This window comes from Herpailurus yagouaroundi, unplaced genomic scaffold (assembly GCF_014898765.1).
Source record: "Herpailurus yagouaroundi ecotype Mexico unplaced genomic scaffold, PumYag 190, whole genome shotgun sequence".
Taxonomy (NCBI): Eukaryota; Metazoa; Chordata; class Mammalia; order Carnivora; family Felidae; genus Herpailurus; species Herpailurus yagouaroundi.
In genome coordinates, this window is record NW_024412421.1 from 4,679,868 (window position 1) to 4,703,323 (window position 23,456).

The window sequence follows — 23,456 nt, forward strand, 5'->3', positions numbered from 1 at the left end:
TTATCAAGTGGAACTTGAAAGGCAATGTTGAACCTGAAGGTGGTTTTCTGATAACTTCTCTTTGAACTTGAAGTTTGGCTTCGATAAGCTTGGCTGGCTTACATCTCCAGCCGGGACCTCTGTGGAGGGAGCTGCAGCTTTGAAGATGGGGCTGGCCTTTGTTTCTCTTTCTTCTCCCCGCCCTGCAGGGGGGCTGAAAAGAAGATGTTGCAGGTCAGGAGAGCACCATGGTTTCTCCAGTGGGGCGGTTTTGGGCTGAGGGGGGCACTGGGATCCGGGCTATCCACAGGGCTCATGGGTCATCTCCATCATTTGCAAAAGCCAGTGTTTACTGAGCACCTATCGCCCGTAAGCTGCCGTGCTAAGTAGGCACTTTTCTCACCGTGTCCCCCTCCTCCCCATAACTCTGTGGGGAAGAAACCATCTCATCCCCATTTAACATACGAGGAGACTGAGATCCGGAAAAGTCCAGCGCCTTACCCCAAAGTTGCCCAGGCCAGCCAGCTGCAGGGTCAGGATATGGACCCAGGACATCGGTCCTCACAACCAGGACACTCCCGCCGAGCTCACTGGCACCCCCTAGAGGTGCTGGGGGGCTCCTAGAGCAGACGGCTGGGCATGGAGAGAGACCCAGCCCCCCGACTCGCTCAGACAAGCCTCTCGACCTCTTTGCCTTCTTTTAAATAGAGGTGACAGCAGTGCCTACTTATTTGTCGCCTCGTAGAAGCGACTCTGCCTTGTACCCTGTCTGGTTCCATGGTGGCGGCTGCTCTGGCCCAGCGGGTCGCCAGTACGGGGGAGTCAGGGTGGCCTAGGCTGTGTGCTTGGCTGTCCTCGGGTCACTGGCTGGTTGCCCACTTGACTGTCCCGGGGCTCGGGTCACACTGGAGTGGCACACCTCCTGGCCATTGCGGTCTCTGCTTTTGGAGGAGCAGGGCAGCCAGCGTTGGTCGCCTTCCCCCCATCCAGTGCTCCCTATGTCCTCCTTGGCTGCATTCTGTGAAAGCACCAGAAGGGAGCTGGGGTCTGCGACTGCAACTGGGGAATGGTTGCCCTGACAGCCCTAGAGAATGGCTGCCTTGCTGTGGGGGCATCGCGGGCCGGGGGGCTCCCCGCGTCTCTCTGGGTGTGCCCGGAGTGGACAGAAAGAAGGGGGCGCTCAGGCCCAGGCGGGAGGGGAGCTATGGATGGGGCCAGGTCAGTCGGTTGCCGCCACGGCCTTCCTGTCCCCGCCTGTCTGGACTGGTGACCCGAGCGTCCTTATCGTCAGCTCCTCCCTCCCTGTCCTGCTCCCCATCCCAGGCTGCCTGTGTTTGATAGGATGCTTCTGTGTCCTTTTGTATTCCAGAAGCCTCAGTTTTGAGAAAACTTAGCTAACAGCTGTGCTGATTCCCAAGAGATTGAGTCGGGGCGGGGGGCAGGGGGGACATCATTCCTCCATCACTACTAATCACTAGGACCCTGTGTGCTGGCCCTAGGCCCTTGGCCTTTCACAGTCATAGCTCATTCAGTCCACACAGGGATCCTCTGGGGAGGGGACTGTTATGATCCCCGTGTTACAGCGGGGGAGACTAGTTGAGACGTCTGGACAAGTTCTGTGACCCGCCCTGGGTCACACATAGTGTCAGAAAGATCCGGGCCCAAGCAGAGACTAAACCTCCCCGGACTGGCTGAGAGAGGCACCGGGTTCCTCGTTTCCGTCACTCCTCCTGACCACGCACCGGTGTGCTGGGCACAGGCAGGCGGCGTCTTTGAGGAGGCCTGGATGTCAGCAGGGAAGGCAGCGGGACTGTGTGGAAAGCGGCCCTGGTCTGCGACCCCCCTCTGTGGTCTGGCACTGCCCTGGCCGGCTGCAGGCTGCTTCTCTGAGCTGTAACGTTGGGGCAGGGGATGGAGGTCTGAGAGGCCCACTGGGTGATCTGAGAGGCTGGCACAGATGCATCCTGGGAGCGGTCTGCCCTCGGGCAGCCCTGGATGTTATCAGAGCCCAGAGAGCACAAAGTCATTTGGCCTCCACACCGGCCGGACAGGAGGGGCCCGGCACCCTGGCGGTCCTGCACACGGTCCCCAGAACAAAGCCGCGGTGGGTACGGGGGCCCCACGGCCCTGCTGGGGACTGTCCTCATACTTTTTCCCCTGCCGTCCCCGCAGTGGCCCTTCCTCCCGAGAAGACAGACGGGCCGGCCAGCGGAGACGAGAAGAGGAGGGAGAAGGCGAGTGAATCTTGCCCGGGTCCCAAGAAGCAGCTGAAATTTGAGGTAAGTTTCCTTTCCTGGCGCGGACTCTGGAGGGAAGGGTTTTCTCCTCTCAGTGGTACTTTTCGAGGAGGGAGGCTGCGGCCCTTCCAGATGTGAAAGCCCTTCACCTCCTGTGTGAACAGCGGTCCTCTGTGGGAGGTTTGTCCTGCCACCTCTGGGGCCGCCCCAGCTCAGCACAGGCCCTGAGGACTCCCCGCTGCCACCCCACTCGGCCCTGGCCCCTAGCCGTGCAGCGTGGGGTGGTGGCCAGAGGCCCCCGCTGGGCTGTGGCCCGGTGGTCCGGGGGAAGGACGCGAGCACGGACGGGGGTGCAGCCATTACTGTACGAGGTGACCGCCTCCCTCTCTGGGCCTCAGATTTCCTCACCAGTGAGAGAAACAATTCCTGTCCAACTCCTGGGGCCTGTTCTCATCATGGGCTGGTGCCCAGGGGGGCAGGAGGGCTTAGACAGGTCCCTGACCCTATCTGGGACTCAGTTTCCCTGTGTGGTGAACAGCACAAGGAACACGCCCTCCCAGAGCTTGCAGTCTGTCTGTCCTGCCCCATCCCAAATAGGGTATTAAGCTCCTTCTTTGCACCGAGCAGGGCCAGGTGCTTGGAGAGCAAAACCCAGGCTTATCGGCACGGCGCTTTCCGGAAGCTTCTCTCTGCCCTCCTTTCCCCCCTCCCTTCTTCCTTCTCTACTTTCCTCCACGAGACCACAAATAGCTCTGGAACCAGGAGGCTAGGGTTCCCTTCCTAGCTCTGCCACTGCCCCACTGGCCTCACCTATGAAATGGGGGGTAGGAGCAGTATCCATCTTATCGGGGTATTGTAAGTATGGTGAGTCAATGCATCTAACGCGCTTAAAAGGGTGTCCCAGTCTCACAGAAGCACTTTCCTTCTTCCTTCCGACCAAGCTTGATTGACAGCTGCTGGTTACCAGGGGACCCAGCAATGAACTGGGCAGGGCTCCTGCCCTCACAGGGGACAGACCCAGGAACTGCACAGCCGGCGATGTGATGGGGACCTAGGAGCACGCGGAGGGGTCCTCCTGAGTGGACTCAGGAGTGGTCACCTGAGTCAGGCCGGAGGGATGCGGTGTGACAGACTTTTTGCGCAGCGGTGGCTGCAAGCACGGGTGGGAGAGGACGGGCGTCTGAGTGGAGCCTCTGAGTGCAGGAGTAGGAGTCGCGAGAGGTCATGACACGGAGCCTTTGGGGTAAGGAGAGCACTTGAGGCCGAGGGAATAGCAGGACCAAAGGCCCAGAGGCCTGCCGGTGCCACACGTTGTGTGGGAATAACAAGCTGCATTGTGCTGAGCGGTGACGGTGGGGACTCGGGGGGATGACACGGGAGAGGGTGAAAGACAGGTCACAGCGGGCCCCGAACGCAGGAGCTGAGGCGGGTGAGCACAACCTGGTCGGGGAGCTGAGGTTGCCAGCTTTTGCCCTGGGGCCCACCGGCGTCCCTAGTGTCTTCTGGGGTGGTCGGCAGCTCAGAGGGCAGGCTTCTGATGTCTCGCTTCCCTGGAGGCCTGTTTCTGGAAAGGGCCGGGTCGACTGCCTGGGACTCAGCCAGGGCCCATGAGGAGGATTCACCTGAGAAGTCCCAGTAGTGGGGGCACGAGGACAAAAAAATGCACATGACAGAGCTTGAGGGAGGTGGGGGTAGGGATAGTTACTCAGCCCTGAGCTGTCTTCGGGGCTGAGCACAAGGGCCAGGGAGAAGGAATCGGGTAACCGCTGTGTGTGTGTGCGTGTGTGTGTGTGTATGTGTGTGTGTGTGTGTGTGTGCAGGGCAAGTGCTGTGCTACATGAAACGGTGCCTCGCAGAGCAGAGTGGCCACTTGGCAGGTATCAGACGGGCATGTCACAACTGAGGGAAGGCTGACTTTGAACTCAGCGTGGGCCGCCCGAGGACTGCTGGAGGGAACTGGCTTCGAGCTGCAGAGGCTGGGGGCAGGGACGCCGTGCGCGGGCACATTCCTGCCTGCATTCAGAGGCCAGGTACCACCCCTCTCTGGGGGTGCCGAGCCTGTCTTCCTGCAAAAGGAGAGGGGAGCGGAGGCAAGACGTGGCACAGAGTGGTCTGGGAGCATCGTCGCTTGTTTTTATGGAACGTTGTGACTCTCTTTTCCAAAATAGCCCACCTTTCTAGAACTTTCTATGTGGTGTTCCACTGGCCCCTGTATACGTGCTGCCAGTGACCAAGCTCACCACCTCCCAGCTCAGGTCCCTGTGGTGAGACACACTGGGCTATGTGAGCGATGATAATGAAGTCATTGTTTTTTTTTTTATTTATATATGAAATTTATTGTCAAATTGGTTTCCATACAACACCCAGTGCTCATCCCAAAAGGCGCCCAGTCATTGTTAACATTACGTACATCCTATGTTAGCACTACAGCAAAGATCACAGCAGCTGCTACCATTAATTGGACTTCTCTATGTGCCAAGCAGTTCCACGCTTTTCCAGTTCCATCACGGTGGACCCTGAGGCAAGGACTTGGGAGGTGATCCCAGGGAGCAGGAATGGAGGGAAGCCAATGCCAGTGGGTTGATGGGTGGATCCCTGCCAGGGCAGCCGGGACTCAGACACAGAAGCTGGATGCTTGGGGTGGGAGGTCGGGGAACTGTCCACCATGGCTGCAGGGGAAAGCCGAGGGGATGTGGGGCGGGGCACTTCATGCTCCCAACAGCCTTAGGAGAACAGTACTGTCCTTTTCCATGATTTATATGAGGGGAAACTGAGGCACAGAGAAGCCATGCCCTGGGTCACACCGTTGTGGAGGGCTAGGCACTGGCTGGCATCTGGGGCTGACCTGGAGATTTACCTTTTAATGCTCACCCTCTCCTGCCTTCCGGGTCAGGTGTCCACCCTGGGAGTCCTGCCATAGCCTCTCATTACTGGGCCCTGTGTCTTCCAGTAACTTCTGTCCCTTGGTCCAGATTTAGTTTCCCTGAGGCCACAAAGAAGCCTCGTCTCACACCCCTGACTCACACCCCTGGTGTTTCCTTTGCCTCCAAAGACCCAGATGCGGTCTGGCACCCCTGTGGGCACGCCTCCCTGGGCCAGACCTCCGGTGCCCAGCCTGGCCTCCCCTCTGACCCCTCACGTCTCGGTCATTTTGCTCTTCCTTCACACAAGGTCTGGGGAGAGCAGCAGGGAGGTGGCAGCCCCAGAACCTGGCCCCTGGGCGCTCCAGCCACGCCCGTGTGTTGTCTGTTCATGCCCAGGAGCTACAATGTGATGTGTCTGTGGAAGAGGACAGCCGGCAGGAGTGGACCTTTACCCTGTACGACTTTGACAATAATGGCAAGGTCACGCGCGAGGTGAGTGCACGTGGCAGGCAGGGGGCCACTGGCCATGCCCTTGAACACTCCTGCCCCTTCTCCTTCTCCTAAGGCCGGTCCTGCCCCCACGGGCAGCCTGATGGGCAGTGGTGGGACGTGGGGAGGGGAGCAGGGCCGCTGGAGCTCCAGGGAGACCTGGAGGAATGTCCCAGAGCTGCCTGGTGAGTGGGCAGAGGTGACAGGAAGGGGCGGCCGGCTCCCTGGGACTCAGGCCAGGCACTGCTCCCACTAGAGAAGAGGAAGGTCAGGAGGCAGGTGCCTGAGGTCCTGCCTCCTCCCGTCTGTAGTCCCAGAGCTAGGACCACCCCAGGCCACCTCCCACCTCAGCCGGTCTGCCCGGGAGCTGGGGCCAGGGGGGGGGCACACAGAGGCCCGGTGGGGCCTCCCTGCGCCCACACAGGAACGAGCACCCCCAGCCCCGAGGGCTGTGTCAGCGGCTCTGTGCACGGCCGTGTCCCAGGCCTGTTCTTCAACACCCGACTCCCTCCGAACACCTGTGTCTCTCCCCTCAGCCCTCCTGCCACGCCTCTCTCCTCCCTGTGTGCCTCTCACCCTTCTCCCACGCCTCCGTCTGAATATTGAGCACCCACTGTGTGCATCCGCTGTGCCCTAGGTGTGAGGACAAGGTCAGGGGGGACAGTGCAGACAGAGTTCCTAGCCTGTGGCCTGGCAGCTGCTTCGGGAGGCAGATCCCAAGCAATCACAGGGTAACCGTAGGCGGTGACGTGTTCAGTGAAGGAAGTAAACAGTGCGACAGAGAGCGACCAGTGTGTCTAGGGAGGCCTCCCTGTGGGGACAGAGTCCCGGGCTTGGACCCAGCAGGAGTGCTCCGGGTGTTTAAGGAACCAGAGGAGACCGGTGGGCTCACCAAGGAGACATGGCTGCGGCCGGAGCTGGCAGGGCAGGCCCTGGCTTTGAGTCCTGGTGCTGAGGGAGGCCACTGGTGGGTCAGTTTAAGCAAGAGCATGACCTGGTCTGAATCCTTGCAGGCCGTGCCTTCCTTTTACCCTGGACCTTGGCATCGCCCCTTTTGCCTCCTTATTTCTTTTCCTACCGTTCCCTCTGTGACATCGTCTCCCTCCTCAGGCAGCTCTGGTTTTCAGACAGGTCTGCAGGGGGGTCCGAGATTAGCATGGCTGGCCGCCTCCGGCTCGCCAGGGCATCAGGGGTGTGCCCAGAGAAGCTTTGCTGTCTTGTCTCCCTACCTGGTGCAGGGCTACGGGTTTTCTTTTCTGTGGGTGGTGCAGGAGAAGCTGCCAGAGGGGAGACCTGGCTGGAAAAAAGGGCGTCTCTTCCTCAGCCGGGGCTTGAGGAATGTTAGAACAGGGGGAAGAAGCCATGAGTGACTTTTAATAATTCAGGACTCCTTGGGACATACGTGACAGAATCCCAGCAAACTGCTATAGGTTAAAAAAAATAATAATAAAGGAATATATTGGTTCATGTAACTGCAATGTGGTCCAGGGCACTGACTTCAGGCACGGCTGGATCCAGAGGCTCGGTGTCGTCAGGACTAGCTGTCCTCGCGGCTCTGTTTCCTCTGTGTTCCTTCAATGTCTGGCAGCCTTTCCCCTGGCCAGTAGCAAGGTGGTGGCTGACATTTTACTCTCTATCTGAGACTCTCAGCAACCCCCCACCCCACCATGTGGAAGTTCCAGAACTGAATTTCACAGGCTCCGATTGCCTCGCACGAGTGGCCCTGACCCGGTCGTTTTTGCCATGGGTTTGTGATGTTTCAGATGGCCTATTCTGGGTCAGGTGCTCCTTCTGGAGCCCAGGGGAAGTTATGTGATACATGAGCCACACAGACTGAAGGTGAACGTGCGTTTGGCTCATGAAATAAAATCAAGGGGCTGTTATTAGGGGATCGTGGGCAGGCAAGGCCCCCGAGAGGGGCCTGGGTACTTGGGAAGCAGCGAAAACCCTTCCTGGCTGGACACCTTGCTCGTGGAGGCTGGGGAAGGTCCAGGTGAACCCCCGTCCCCTCCAGCTGTGGTTCTTTGTGTGAGGGGTTATGGTTTTTCCAGAGTCAGAGCCACCGTTCTTCCCCATCCTGTTTGGGAATATGGCAGCCGTGGTGTAATTATCTTCACAGGGGGACACACTGCAATCTGGAAACCTGGTCAGGCGAGCTGAGTTGCGGAGGCCCCGAGCTGTTTGTTAAGGCCACGCAGGCAGCCAGGCCGGGCTTCTCAGGGGTGTGGCGGCATTGCCCTCTCTTCTGACACGTGCAGTGGTGAAGGCCATGCTGCCTCTGGTCGCTGCCTTCTTCATTCCTTTCCGGTTCGGAAATGCCGAGGGGCCTCACGTGCTGACCATAAACGGGTCGCCTCCCCCCGCCCCGGCCCCCCAACCTTGGAGGCCTCACAGGAACCTGCTCGCAGACACTGCTGTCTGATTGTGCGTCTTGCCTTTCTTTACCCTTGGCAACCAGAGGAAGAGCAGGGAAGCGAGGGTTTCCAAGGAAGGTGCTCCCGCCCGGCCTGGAGAAGGCATCGCTGGATCGTGTCTTCCTTCTGCTGAGGAGCGAGGAGGTTGGCTTCCGGTCCAGGGAGAAACCAGCCTAGTGTTTCCCTTGGTCTATTTTTAGCCCCACGGCCACTCCTCAAACCTGGCTATAAATACCGGTCCCCTCCATACTCTCCGGCTGTCTGCGTGCGTGCTTCTGTGTGCGAGGGCAGAGGGGCTCCTTCCTCACCACGGCTGCAGCCCGGAGCCGGTGTCTGGGCCAGCTTCCCAACTCGGAAGAAAGCGCCTGTTCGTTTGGGCAATACATATTCGCAGGCACCTATTTCTGTGTGCTGGGCCCCATGCAGGCAAGAGTTGATTTTTCAGCGGGGATTGCCAGAGCGTGCCGGTTCCTAGAGCCCGAATCCCTGGGCCCCCTGGCTTGGGATGACGCTCGGGGGGGATGATGTTGGAGGGCGTCACTTTCCTCCTCTGTAAAATGGGGATTTGACGCCTCCTTCTTGGGCTTCCTAAGATGGTAAGAGGGAGGGGGCAAACGTGGCTGTGCAGAGCAGCCCTAGGGAAGAAAGGAGGAGTCCCCTGTGGGCCTCACCAGAGGAGGTGGGATTGCTGAGCAGGCCAGCAAGACTGGGTCTCAAATTGACCGCTTCCACAGATGTTCCAGCCCAGCCCCCCAGAAGGTTTTGTTAAAAATTAAGTTACCAGCCTGGATGGCTCCGTCGGTTGAGCGTCCGACTTCGGCTCAGGTCATGGTCTCACGGTTCATTTGTTCGAGCTCCGTGTTGGGCTCGCTGCTGTCAACGGAGAGCTGGCTTCAGATCCTCTGTCCCACACTTGTCTCTGCCCCTCCCCTGCTCACACACACACACACACTCTCTCTCTCAAAAAGAAACATAAAAAAAAATTAAGTTATTGCAGGCAACGAAAGTAAAAATAGATACGTTGACTACATCAAAAACGGGGTGCCTGGGTGGCTCAGTCGGTTGAGCGTCCAACTTCGGCTCAGGTCGTGATCTCACGGTTCGTGGGTCGGAGCCCCGCGTCGGGCTCTCTGCTGTCAGCACGGAGCCTGCTTCGGCTCCTCTGCCTCTCTCTCTTCTCGCTCTCCCTCTCTCTCAAAAATAAATAAACATTGAAAAAAAAAAACATTAAAAAAGTTTGAAAACAAACCCCAAACCGAAAAGAGCAAGTGTCGCTGAGGAAGGGGCACGATCAACCCCGCGTGCTGTCGGTGGGGGTGTGAGACGATGTAACTGCTTGGAGTTGGGAAACAGCACGGGGGCTCCTCGAACAACGACACGCAGAATCGCCACGGGACCCGGCCATTCTACTTGTGAGTACACACCCAAAAGCAGGGTCTCGAGGAGATCCTTGCGCACCGGGTTCACAGCAGCGTTCTTCACAACAGCCAAAAGGCAGAAGCCACCCAAGGGTCCGTCCACAGATGAACGGATAGACGCATCCACACAATGCAGCATTATTCAGCCTTAAGAAGGAAGGACGTTCTAACACGTGCTGCAACGTGGGCACACCTCCAGGACTTTCCGCTAAAATGACAAGGCCAGTCACAAAAAGGCAAATACCGTGCGATCACCCGGAATGGCTTGTCTTAGAGACGGAGGGTAGAATGGTGGTCGCCAGGGGCTGGGGAGGTGGGGAGGTGGGGAGCTGAGAAAAACTAAATGAGAATTATCCAGTATCAAAGAGTCCGAAGATTTAGCAGGAGATTCTGGACCTCCGGGGTGACCCTCACTCAGCTCGCATGGCCACAGGGCAAGTCAGCTGTGGTGAGTGGGAGGCACCGTTGATGGGTACGGAATGAAGCGACGGCTGAGCCCGTCTGTGTTTACGAAGAGCCGCAGGGCAGATAACCGGCCTTCTGTGGGCCTGACCTATAGAGAGCAGACATCTCTTCCAGAGGTTTCCTACATCATGTAAAGCCAGAAGCCCCGCCTCAGATAAACAACCTTAGCGGATGCCCAGAACAAAGGGAGACCCCGTTTATCCCTGCATTCGCCGGTCAGAAGCGTCTGAGATGTTTCTCGGAGCATGGGTTGGACACCAGTGTTCTGGCTGAGGGGACAGCTTGAGGCCCAGAGACAAGATGAGATTTGCTCAAGTTCTCCCAGGGTATTTCATCTTTAGGGACACATCTGCTTTTCCATTTGCATTCAGAAGGAGCTCACCAGACCTGAAGCAGGTGCTGTGGGTGCCTTTGTTCCCAGCAAGATCGCTGACCTGCTTCTAGGTTGACCTGCTGCTGTGGTGGACAGTGCCCACCATAAGACCTTTCTCTGGTGCCCGGGAGCCGGCTCAGCCTTTGCAAGACAGCCCGGAAGCCCAGGGGCTAGAGCATCCCTGGGGTGGGGGGGGGGGTGAGGGGGGCAACTCTCAACCACCGAGGGACGGAGTTTGCCGAGGTGGGTTCCACACAGTCTTTCCGAGGGCCCAAGTGGACTGAGCCTGGTTGGCCACGGCCATACCTGCTCGTTCGGGGCGTCCACTGTTTGCTGCCCCCTTGCTTCTGTGTCCTAGGACCCCTTCTCAAATGAACCTCTCACGTGCAAGTTTGTGCCTTCGTCTTGACTTTGGGGGAGCCGGGGGGGCTTCACCGGGCCCTCTGATTCCTGGGTTGTCGAGACACTGAGACTGAAGCCCCGGGTGCCTTTCTGCTTCGCTCCCCTGCAGGACATCACCAGCCTGCTGCACACCATCTACGAGGTGGTTGATTCCTCCGTCAACCACTCCCCGACGTCGAGCAAGACCCTGCGGGTGAAACTCACCGTGGCCCCCGATGGAAGCCAGGGCAAGAAGGGCATCCTTCTCAATCACCCTGGTGAGGGGTTGGAGGGCCGCCCGGGCCACAGGGGCCAGTCCACTGCAAGCTCTCGGAAGGATCACACCCCTGCCTGGGAGGAGCGGGAGCGAGTCCTGGGGGTTTCCACTGGGAGCGACTCTGTGGACAGGCGGGATTTGAGCGGGTCCTTGAAAGAGCAGGATCTGGATAGGGAAGGGGTCACAGGTGGGGGGCCCTGTGGAGGCAAAGCCCTGGAGGGGTGCGTGGGCATAGCTGCAGCTACAGTGAAGGCTTGTGTTGTGATGAGCCTGGGCAGGGCATGGCCTTGAATGTCAGCTGAGGAGCCTGGGGAGGAGGGGAGTCTAGCCGGGGAGACGGTAAGGGGACAAGTAGCCGCGAGACCCCCCTGTCTGGTCCTGGCTTGGCGAACCCCTTCCACAGAGCCACGGCGAGCTGCCGTGGGCCACTTGTCAAGGGCTGCATGCCAGGGAGCTTAGAAAACCCCAGCAGAGCCAGGAAGCTGGCGGACGCAAGAGCAAACCGCTCACCCGGCTCTTTCTCGGGCGGGACTCAGACCTGCAGAGCACGAGGCCCAGAGCGGAGACCAAGCCCGCCGAGGAGCTGCGCAGCTGGGAGAAGAAGCAGCGAGCCCCGCTCAGGTACACCGGTTGCGGGAGGGTGGACGGCAGCCCAGTGCACCTGAGCACATATGGAACGCCGGCTGTGTGCCGCCTGAGCGGCGGTGGGGGGGAGGGCTCCCGACTGTGTTCTCTTCGGGGCGGGGTGGGGGGGGGGGCGGGGTCTGAGGGGAGGGGCTCACAAATCAAGCTGAGGTTTTAAAAATAACTAAATATAGGTCCGCATTCCTTTGTCCCAAACGCTTTGGGCTCAAGATGTTTTGGCATTCAAAATTCGCCGGGTTTGAGACAAGGTGTTCTCGGCGTAGTTACGTATTCTGTGTGGTGTCTGGGCAGCACCTTGGGACTTAGCGCACTGACATTTCCGCACGGAGCCGCGGGACTGTCCGCATGAAGTGATGGAAAGGCTACGGCTACCTTCACATCCGTTTAGGGCAGCATGGCTGCCTGACAGGTCATGAGCAGTCTCGGTCTTCAGGCTTTTTGGGTTTCAGAATCATGGCTAAGAAACTGTAAGGCCGCAGTTCTCTTCCGCCTGTTGTTATTTTGTTAACTGCAGGGAGGTAAGGGAAGAGAAGAGAGGAACGGCAGGCAGTATAGGAGGCGAGAGGAGGCCTCGGTGGCCCAGAAAGGCAGGGGCGGGGTGTCTGTACCTGTTGTGAAATGGAAAGGAAGTGGCCGGAATGTGAGAAGCAGGAGCCCAGAGGGAAGAGAGAGAAGGCAGTCCAAGCAGGGGCCGAGGCTTGTTGTGGGGAGGGGGCTGGGAATCCAGGCATCTGGGCATACAGGCTAGCTGTGCTGGGGAGTGGGGAGGGTGAGGGAGGTGGGGCTGGCAGATCAGAGAGCCTTGGAGGGGAGAGGCAGGGAACCCAGGCTCCCGCAGTGGGAGAAATGTGGCCTCTGGGGGCACCTCTGTCCCCACCCCCTTTCTTACACACGCACACACTGGTAAGGCCCATTCTGGGCTTTGGGGCAGGGTACAGAGCCTGCCACCCTCTGCGGCAATGGCTTGGAAGCTTCCGTCCACACCCTCTGGGGCTCCAGCCCTAAGAGGAGTTAGGCCTCTTGTCTGCAATGGGCACACATGGTTTGAAGCCTGACTTTGGGGCATCCTGAAGCTTTGACCAGTAACCTCTTACCTTTACTTTGGATCTGTTCAAAGCAGATACCTATCTGGTCCTCCCAGAAGGCCCAGGGAGGCCAGAAGAGGTCTTATCTCCGCCGTCAGGGAAGGAAATAGAGACACAGATTGCCGAGATGACCACTCCCTTCCCCTCACCCCCCTTCCCAAGACCCAGAAGGAAATGAATGGAAAGTTCAGAAGGATTCCTCCTGGTGGCTCCCCAGGTAGGGGGGGGCGGGGCTGCTGCCCACCCACTTACTTGCTTCCTTGTCATAGGTTCCAGGGGGACAGCCGTCTGGAGCAGTCTGGTTGCGACCACCATTGCGTGGACGAGAACATTGAGAGGAGAAACCACTACTTAGATCTTGCCGGGATAGAGAACTACACATCCCAGTTCGGGCCTGGTAAGGGAGCTCCTACACCTGCAGGGTGGGGTGGGGTGGGGGGCATTCATCATGCCCCTGGGCTGGGGGCAGGTACAGCTTTGATTGGACGGGTTACAGAGTCCTCTGGGAGGAGATGACATTAAAAACACTTAAAAGACTAACACGTGCACAAAGCTGAACAAAATCAAAGAGCATCTTGGGGCCTACAATGCAATGAACACAGTAGTTCTGTGCCCCTACCCCAGGCCCTTTGCCATTGCTCTGTCTTCCTCAGCCGTTGACATGTGTTGACGCCTTGCTGAAATAAATGAAGAGGTGGCCCACTTCATTTCACGCCCCCACCCCTTCTCCCCTTCCTCCCACGTGTAATTCCTGTGTCGATCACCTCTGTAAGTGAAGGAAGATGCCTGAATTTCCTTCGTGTTCCCATGACCTCGGACTCGTAGCAGGGTCTCTGTCTCTCTTTCTTGTCCGTCTCCTGGAAGGGGAATGAATTCTTTTTAAGGACCCGACGAAGAAGCAGTTCTTCCCGTTTAGCAGATGGCAAAGTTCCGTTCCAGAGAGGTTCCTCCAAGGCTGCGAGGAGCAGTCGGGGCTGGGGGCGGGGGGGGGGGGGGGGCGCGCGAGAGGAGCTGTCAGAACAGTTAGTGTTCCGGGAGCACTGGGCGTGGGCGTGGTTTTGGGGGCACAGTGCGGCACCCGCACACAGTAGGTGCTCATGAAATATCTGTTAAATTGGTTCCTAGGCTCCCCGTCAGTGGCCCAGAAGTCAGAGCTGCCCCCCCGCACCTCCAACCCCACTCGGTCTCGTTCCCATGAGCCAGAAGCCATCCACGTCCCACACCGAAAGCCCCAAGGCGCGGACCCGGGCTCCTTCCACTTCCTTGACGCCCCATTCGCCAAGGTCTCGGAGGTCCAGCAGCGGCTCCGGGGCACCCAGGATGGGAGCAAGCACTTTGTGAGGTCCCCCAAGGCCCAGGGCAAGAGCGTGGGTGCGGGCCACGTGGCCAGAGGGGCAAGAAGCAAGCCCCCTCTGGGCCCCGCCGTCCCCGCGGTGTCCCCGGCCGCCCAGCTGGCCGCCAGCCCGGCCCTCCTCCCCACTCTGGCACCCCTTGGGCACAAGAAGCACAAGCACCGAGCCAAGGAGAGCCAGCAGGGGTGCCGGGGGCCGCAGGTGCCGCTGGCCGTGGGCGGCAGTGTCGTGGGGCGGGACCGCGTGAGGGACCTGCCCGCTGTGGTGGTGTACGAGAGCCCGGCCGGCCAGGCGGTGCAGAGACACGAACATCACCACCACCACGAACACCACCACCATTACCACCACTTTTACCAGACATAGACCCCTCCCCAGGAAGCCCCGCCCTGCCATATGAAGGACCCCCCCTCCCCCTGCCCGCCCAGGCATTATTATTCTATTAATTATTGTTATGATGATGATTATTGTTATTAATAATTATTGTTACTCCACTAATATTCAGCTAGCCTCCATGTAGAAGATCTATGGAAACACAGAACTAAACTTTTATTTATATGTTGTGAGGACTGCATAACTTTACCCGAGAAATGACTCTGGGTTTGGAATTGGCCTGTCGACCGGCGGAGGCTCGCGCGGGCTCCCGAGCTGCGGTTTCCACGCAGGCTGGCCCACGCCCGTCCCAGCTCTGGGGGAGCTCCCGGCCAGAACAGTGCCCTACCCCAGTCTCTTCCAGGGAACGCCCTTACCTGGCCCGCTTCCAGAGACCCTCGAAATCTCCGAGAAGATAAACAGCTGCTACCTCTTAGTATCATTCTGATTTTATTTTGCCCTTAACTGATTGTAACGTGCTACAAGGGATTTCAGCGGACCGCAGACACGTGACCTTCCTGGCCGTCATGGTTTTTTACGTCCCAACCTAGGAACCCTAGCTGTCCTTTCTGGCGTTCTCTTTCACGCCTTTCCAGTGGGATCACGTCCTTGCCCAGAACCGGTCCCCTCTTCTCTGCCATGCACAACAGGAAAATACGCTTCTGGTCCTCCCTTCCGCTTTTCTCTCTTCTTTAGAAAGATACACACACATATTTAAAGACTGCCCCCAAAACCAGCCTTCTCATTTTGGAAACCTCTGGAGAGGGAACCCAACCACAGAAACAACTGTGGTTTTCCAAGATCAGGCACTTGTGTGTTGTTGGTTGTGGCCGAAGATGTAGAGACCTCGTGTTCTGCCGCTGGCAAATACACACGTTCCTACACGGTTCTCTATCGGAGCTCCTGTATCTACACCCAGGTGCCATCTGTCCATTTCCATGTATCTTTCGATAAATATACACTCTCAGGTACCTGTTCTGGTGTGCAGAGATCAGTGGCTTACTTCTCTAGACATTTCCTGACCCCAGATGTGACCCTGTGTGCCTCCTGTTCAGACCACTCTCCATCGGATGCGAATGGTCACTTGCTTCTCATTGGCGGGTCCTTTTTTGGGGTTTGGGGTCTGGCAGATTGGGAGAGGCTTGCTGGAAGTGGCCGGAGCTGGGAGCCTGGAGTAGTGTCCTCCACAGAGCAGGATTTTATCTGATAAGGGCCCGGAGAGACTAGGAAAAGGACCACTGGCAACTAGTCGGGGTCCCATGAAAAACAGATGACACACACTCACGTTGGGTAATTTGAGGGAATATTTATGAACTGTGGGCAGAGCCTCCGTTTCGAAAGAGTGCAGGATCGGGGGCTAGCCATGTGTGGGGTGGCTCCTGCCCCTGCAGTGGAGCAGAGAGGGGGGGCGTCATCCTCAGCAGCAGAGGGGTGGGGCTGGGGGGGGGCCCCCTGAAGGAGCCGTGAGGGACCCTCACTCTGGGATGCAGCCAGCCTGTGGGGACCCTACAGAGAAATATGATGGATATCCTGGCTTCACTCCTTCCTGCCCTGCATCCTATCGAGACCCCATTGACTGAAGCCACTGGGAGCCGTGGGGCCAGAGAGCTGTCACTGAGGGTCACATGGACATTCTTTCAGGGCAGACAGTGAGTGGAGGGACACAAAAAAAGGAGTGGCCAGCTGCCTGCCTTTCTGCTGCCTGGTTGCCAGCTGGCACCCCCTCTTCCAGAGCCTCTGGTTTTGGTTTAATGTGGCTGGTAAGGAGTTGGTTTTGATAGTGAGCTGGGGGAGCACATCAGGCTCAGAGAGGTTAACTAACTTGCTTGAGATCACACAGCAGGTGGCAGAGCTGGGATTCCAGTCTCCCCGTCCCCCCCCTCCCTCCCCGTGATCCCTTTAACCACTGGAGTGCTTAACCACTGGGTCAGGGCTTCCCTTGTTTTGAGTTGTGGGTTTCTATTAGCATCCAACTCAGTGGGAATGTAACCAAAGCAGGGAAGGCAGGGAAGCAGCTGGCTTGGAGAGGCGAGGAGCCAGGGTTTGAATGAAGCCCTCCCTCTCTGGGTTCATACTTCCACCACTGGGTCACCGGGAGGGGGCTGCTGGCCCTCTGAGCCCCATTACCACGTGGAAAAGCATCTTCTGCCCCGGGAAGCCCAGGGCAGGCTGCTGATTGGCTGGGCTTAGAGCCGGAACTGATTCCTGGACCGATCCCCGTGGCCCACCTGGGGTCACATGTCCAACCTGCAGCAAGGGGGCGGGGTCTGTGCCAGAAGGAAGGAGAGGAAGGGTGCTAAGCAGGCAGACACTGATGGGGCCCCAGGACCGGAACCGCTGCAACATGGAAAAGAAGCAGGAATTGTGTCCACACAGGGAGTATCTCTGCGGTGGCTTTCGAGCATTTCCTCAGCCTCTGAGAAGACGTCCCATTCCATCTCTCCGAGCCCCACGCCTGTCAGGATTCTATTTCTTAGTGACTGGGATTTATTTAAAATACCATTTTGAAAAATCGTGACAGGTGCACATGTTAAAGATTCGAATAGTTCAAAATGCTGTTCGGTAAAAAGTACACTTCCCTTCAGCATCCCTGACTCTACCTTCCCGGGCTGTTGAGTGAAGCCTGGTGGTTGAGAGCATAGACGTTGGGGCCAGGCTGCCTGGGTTCAAGTTCTGACTTCCTTAGCGTTGTGTTCCAAGTCGTACACCGTACTTCTCAAGCCTCAGTTTCCTCTTTATACAGGGGGATTATAAGAGACCTACCCCACAGGGTTGTTGGGAGAATTCAGTGAGTTAACATATGCCCGGCCCATGGGAGCACTATGAAAATGTTAGCTGCCATTATTTACAAGAATAAATGCATTTATAGAAGATATCTCTCCACTTAAGTTTTGTTACTTTTTTTTTTTTTTTTGAAAAGACTTTACTTGTTTCAGAGGACTTTGAGGCTTACAAGAAAATTGACGGGAAGGTTCAGAGATTTCCCATATACTGCTTACCTCATGCATGCACGGCCTCCCCCATAATCGACATCTGTCACCGGAAGGGTAACATTTTTTTTTTTACCAAGGATGGACCTACGGGGACACACTGTAATGACCCCAAAGTCCATAGTTTGCCTTGCGGGGGTGGGGAGGTCACTCTTTGGTGTTGGACATTCTGTGCATTCGGACAAATGTGTAATCACATATCCATCATTCTAATGTCATACAGAGTATTTTCACGGCCCTAAAAATCCTCTGTGTTCCTCCCATTCCTCTCTCCCCTGCCCCGTTTTGTTATTTTATTCAATATTTCAAACAAGATTTGAAACAGAAAACTGTGTAACAGTAACTGCAAACTTACCACCCAGATCTTACAAATGCTGACAGATTACAATAGTTATTTCAGATCTATTTTTAAGAAAGAAAACACTGCCATTGCTGCTTAATCCTCTTCCCGCCCCCACTCTTTTATTTTTACCCAAGGAGTAACATAGTATTCATACTCAGGCACTTTTCTCTGTGACCTAATGTATTTGGAGAGCTTCCCCCCAGCATTTATAGAGCTCGGACCCCTTCGCTCTGACAGCTGCTCAGCCTTCTGTTCTCAGAGGCCCTGACAGGGACTTGTCCCATCCCCCCTACCGTGCCTGTGGATCTCTCATCCCGGCACTCAGGGTTCTTGTGCCCAGCTCGACCCGGTGCCCGCCAGCAGAAGCAAGAGCCACAGGACCAACACAGAAGTGCCGAGTTCAGGAGCATGTGTGATTTCGATGTGGGTGGATTATAAATGACCTCTGAGAGAAGGTGTGCCAAATAATTAGAAGTGGAGGAAGAAGACAGAGGAAGAGGAGGGAGGGAGGAAGGGAGAAAGGAGGGAGGGAAAAACAACTAGGAAACTACAAGGGGTCAACCGTACTTCTTGGTGAGGCTCTGAGCACATGTTCCTGCAGGCTGGTGTGGGTGAGTTTTGTCTTGTTTGCAAGTCTCCTGACATCCTTTGCAGAGGAGCTGTCGTGCTTCCCCAGGATCCTGAGCTCTGAGCTCCCCTGGTGCCTGGAGAAGTTGGGGGGGGGGGGGCGAGGACAGGACTCGGCTTTGCGGGGAGACTCTTTGCGCAGGACTCTTGCGCGCGTGCGCACAAGCACTGGCCAGTGGCTAGGAAGCCGGGTTTCTGCTCGTCTGTCCCTGGGCCCTGAGGACAGTCTGGTGTGTCGGGCAGACAGCCGGGGTGAGGCTCGCAGCTGCCGGGGCCCCCCTCTCATCTCCTGGGGAGCACGGGACGGGGGGGTTGGGGAGCCTGGGGGGGCTTGTGCATTTCCCGCCCAGCCGTGCCAATTACACTTTTTGGCAAAGGAAACAGCCGGGAGCGGTTTCTTTTGCTTCCCCCTCGTTGTTCTCAGCGTTTAGATGTCAAATCATTACAGAGCCGGAGGGAAGGCAGCCTTGGAGGCGGCAGGAGGAGGGCCAGGCTGCCTGCACCTCAAGTACGGTTCCTGTCAGCCGCCGCCACTAATGACCCCAGCTTCTGTGAGGCACGTCAGCACTCTCGGGAATGAAAGGGGACCCCTGAGATGTGCTCCGCCTAAGCAGACTGTGACCCCCCCCCCCCAGCCCCCTCGCCTTCACCTCCTCATCGAAGGCGGGGCTTCAGCCAGCAGAAGTACCTGGGGGAGGCACACTCCAAAAGACCCCCACAGCATCCTTGCCCTTGTCCGGTCCAGCCCCAGCCTCAGCCTCCACCTTCCCAGCCCCGCCTTTGCACCCCAAGTCCCGTGGGCACAGCCCGGCTCCACCCCTTCTAGGTGCGCACATGGCTGTGTTTTGCAGAGTCAGTACGGTGGCACCCACAGTCAAGTGCTCCTGAAAAGCCGTGGGGAGGGCACCCTTCCCCTATCATTAAAGTGTCATTACACCCTTGTGGGGGGCTCTGATCTGGTTTTTGGTCTTGTCCTCTTCTCCCAAACCAGCAGACCTGTGAACCCGACCCCTCTTCTCAGGGGCTTGTGGCCTTGAATGATTTTACTGATTATTGTATGTCTCTGCAAAAGGCTTTCCATGCTCAGCATCTTTCTTCCTTTAGCATGAGAAGGCGGATAAGTGTGAGACCCATTTTCTAGCGACTGTGGGGGGCGGATTGCGCTCAGGTCCTGGTCTCATGGTCCATGGGTTCGAGCCTTGCATCGGGCTCCGGGCTGACAGTGCAGAGCCGGCTTGGGATTCTCTCCTCTCTCGGCCCTTCCCCTACATGTGCACAAGCTCTCTCTCAAAAACAGATGGATAAACTTAAAAAAAAAAAAAAAAAAGAAGAAGAAGAAGGTGATCCTGTGGAGGAAATGACACACAGAGCCTGGCCTAGATTTTCCATCTCCCACTGACCGTCCCGCGGGCTTCCTTTCCCTCCACCTTCTCCCCACAAAGGGGAGGAATCCTGGCGCATTCAGCCCGTGAGCCTGGTGGAAACAAGAGGATCTCTATCTTGACCTGAGATGCTCCAGACGTGACTCTGGCATAGCCTAGCTTGCTGGGGTGGGGGTGGGGAAGGCAGGGTCGAATGTTCGCAACCTGTAAGTCTCACCCCGAGTGCTTCAGAATCACCCGGGGAGATTTTTTTAAAATGCCACTTCCTGGGCCCACCTCTGATGGTGCTGATTCGCCCGGATGGGGGTGTGGCCAGGCATCAAGGTGTTTGGAGCTCTCAGGTGACTTCCAGTGCAGCCAGGGCGAGGGCTCTGAGCCTTGCATTTTCCCCAGATGACCTCAGAAGGCCCCTTCGAAGGAAATACCTAACGTCAGGGGTCATAAGAATCTCCCAGGGAGCATGTTAAACGCAGATACCCCTGGAGAGTGAGATTATGTGGGTCGGGGGTGGCAGACATCATCGGTGCTGTTAACGAGCCCCTACCCCAGGGAGTGGTGTTACAGGTGGGCCCACAGGCCACAGTGTGAGAAGCCCAGCGGCCTGTGCCTTGGCACAAGCGGGGTGGAACCGTGGTGGGCCTACCTTAAGGAGTTTGTGCGCTAAGGTGTAAATGAGGCAGAGACAGCTCCCCAGACGCCTTTACCATGAAGAGCCTCCAGAAAGCCTCATGATGTTGGAGCAGGTGGCCATGACCGCACCAGAGGACAAAACCGGATAATTCAGTCATGGCCCTCTGGATGCAGACCGAGTTCTTTTCCCAGCTGCCCAGCCGCCTGGGCCCTCAATAACCCACCGCCCCTCCCTCGGTTAAACCACAGGCACCCAAAGTGGCCAGATGTAGTGAGATTCCCAGGTGTGTCTTTCAACCAGGATGGGTCCACAGAGCCCCCTGGCGTGTGGACCACACGTTCTCCTTCCTCTCTTGGCTCTTTATATAGAGATGCAAATGGCCTTTTCTCAATCCTCCCACTTTGTTTGGGGGCCCTTGCTCCCTGGGGGAGGCACTCGTGTCCTTGGTCAAAGCCAGCCTTGGGGAATAGAGGCGTGGTGCAACCCCCGGCTGACGGTCTTTGCAGTACTATAGACCCAGGCTTGGTTACCGGCAAGCTTATGGTGCCCCGCCCCGCCCCTACTCGGGTCTACCCTGGGGGCCACTGCGCGCTGGCCCCTTGGACCCTTCCTGATCCCTCATGTCTGGACGGAAGAGGCATGCACAGAGGGGCATCAGAGATCTAGAAGAAGGACCAGGGAGGCTTATCCAGCCACGAAGTAACTGCCAATGTCTGAGGATGCACTGGAGGAGGAGAGCGAGCAGTCCCGGACCCCCTGGGCCACCGCTCAGATCTCAGAGGGACAGGCTGAGCCAGATGAAGGCCTTTGGGGACTGTGGGCGCTACAAAAGGATTACCATCGCCAACTCCCTGCCCTCATCCCGAGCTTTGACTTCCTGCTCCACTGAAGTAACACTTTTCTAGATATTTCTCGTCGCAAAATTCTGGATGAGTCCGTCGAAGCTGACTTTTTTTCTATAACAGCAAGGCCTCGCTTCTTGTCGCCAGCTTAGCTGGTGCCCAGACAAAGGGGGCGGGCAGCGGTGTGTGTCAGCATTTTGCTGGGTTTACTGGCATCCTCCTAGGCTGGGACATCTCTCCAGGCGGGGACCTCTGTACTGCCGGTTCCTGGAGCAGGCACAAAGTAGGTGGTCACTAAAAGGAAGAGATGGCAGGAAAAGGAAACGGAAGGCGGAAGGAGGGGACTGGGGATTTCACGGCCTTTATTGACCGGAGGGTTCACGGCATTCTCCTGCCGGTGAGTCCTCGACTGTGGAGTTTTACAAAGCCGTAACAGTTCGAATAAAAGTCTGGAAAAGCAACACAGCGTCACCAACTTCTCATTTCGCTAAATAAGACCGTAAAACAAAACAAAACCAAACAGAAAAGAAAGCCACGGTCTTTTACTGTTCAAAGAAACATTTTTTAAAAAGAAAGGACAAAATTTAGCCTTATTTGAAACGAAAACCCCCTCACTGCCTTGGTATCCCCCCCCCTCCCCATTGGAAACCGGTGCAGATTTGGCTGAAGGTTCGTGGGGTTCGTGAACAACCAGCTGTTGTTGGGTGGGAGACTGCCCCCAGTTTAAAGGTCAGAGAACTGAGTCCGGAGGAGGCGTGTGCAGGCCAAATTGCCACTTGTTCCCCAAGCTGAGTCCAGACCGGCTCCGAGGCCCCCTTTCCGGTCTTCGGCCTGCACTGCCTGCTGGGGGGCATGGGGCTAGGCTGGCATCTGTGCTATCTGGGGAGAGGGTTTCCAAGGCTTCAGTCGCGGGCCAGTGACTCTGCAGGGGCCGTTGTGGTGATCCTGCTTGGGTTGGCCCAGCTCAGCCACAGCCAGACTGTTTGAGGCCTGTCACTGCCTGTCCAGCAGTCAGCCATCCGCTGTGCCTCCGGGTGTATGTTGGAGGGGTGGTGAGGGCCTCTCCTACCCTTCCCATACCCTGCCTCCTCGGAGCCTCCTGGGTCCTCCTCCTATACCGTCTGATCCCTCAGGCTATACCCACGGTGGCCCACCAGGATGTCATGTTTGACCCACCTGGGCTTTCACAGATTTTGAATTAATTTCCCAAATCCGAAGGTTTCACCTGAATATCTGGAGTTTTAGCTTTTCTCGTAAAGATCAAAAAATGGGATTCCACCAGGCCCACATTCCCAACGGGGCAGCAATCCCCAGGAACTATGGGGACGTCCCTTCAGATGGCACGTGTGCTCTCCGGTCGTCCTGGTCAACCTGGGGCACGTGTGCCTTCCTCGGCTTGCCGCCGTGGAATCCCAGTCCATGACCCCGAAGATGCTCAAGCTCCTTTGGGGAGTCGGCTATGCCAGTAAAACCTGGGTCTGCTCAAGGCAGCGTTTCAGATGCTAATGGGGGTATTTCAGGCATGGGAGGATTTTCACGGGGGAGATCTTTGGGGCCAGTTCTAGAAGTCCTCCCTCAGCACATGGCCCCATTCCTTCTTTAAGTGAGGCAGGGTTGGCTGGGGGCCCTTAGCAGACGGTGCCAGCCCATGTGAGACCCTGCCCGTCACTGCTTAAAGAGGCAAAGTGGGTGGAAAGAGCCCCAACTCAAAAGACTCTGGTTGATGCCATCTAGCTGGGCTCCTTTGAGCTGACCATGGGTCAGTGACTTCACCTTTCAGAGGCTCAGTTTGCCTTTCTGCCGAGTGGGCCTGATGAGATCTGCTTTACTTTAGCTCCATGGTCTTCGGAGATGTAAGCAAGCTGAGAAATACAAGAGGAGATTCTTACACCTTAAATTCCGTGAACAAATCCCCACACGCCCCAGCTTTCTTGGAAGGACAGCAGAAAGGCTGCCGAGGAGGAAGGGTTCTCAGGGTGGACACATAGGGAAGCCCAGCCCGGCCCTGTCCAGGCCTGGCATCGGCCGTGACTCCCGCCTCCCTGGGCTGCTTCTCACTGTTCAGGTTGGGAGTCTGGCCCTCTCCCATCTGCAGATCTGGGAGGATGTGGCTCCAGAGCCTCTGCGTATGACATCTGGTTTGGTGGGTGAAGTTTGAAGTGGTGAGGAGGTCCAGTAGCCAGGCCCCCAAATGAGGGCGTGGGGGCTCAGCTCAGCTGGTAGGGACTTTGAGGTCAGGCAAACCCTAACTGAGACCTGGGTCTGCTACTTCTGAGCTGTGTGACCAGCGAGA

General features: G+C 57.2%; 1 protein-coding gene across 2 annotated transcripts in view; it reads left to right on the forward strand.

Annotated features, from left to right (window-relative positions):
- Positions 1-17,223, forward strand: part of NKD1 (NKD inhibitor of Wnt signaling pathway 1) — an 83,475-nt gene extending 66,252 nt beyond the window's left edge. For both annotated transcript variants that reach the window (XM_040497992.1, XM_040497993.1), the window contains 6 exons: positions 2,152-2,258; positions 5,477-5,572; positions 10,751-10,898; positions 11,434-11,518; positions 12,897-13,024; positions 13,753-17,223. In XM_040497992.1, coding sequence (XP_040353926.1) covers positions 2,152-2,258; positions 5,477-5,572; positions 10,751-10,898; positions 11,434-11,518; positions 12,897-13,024; positions 13,753-14,342 — 1,154 coding nt within the window. In that variant the 3' untranslated portion in view covers positions 14,343-17,223. The remainder of the gene's footprint in view (positions 1-2,151; positions 2,259-5,476; positions 5,573-10,750; positions 10,899-11,433; positions 11,519-12,896; positions 13,025-13,752) is intronic.
- The last annotated feature ends 6,233 nt before the right edge of the window (positions 17,224-23,456 follow it).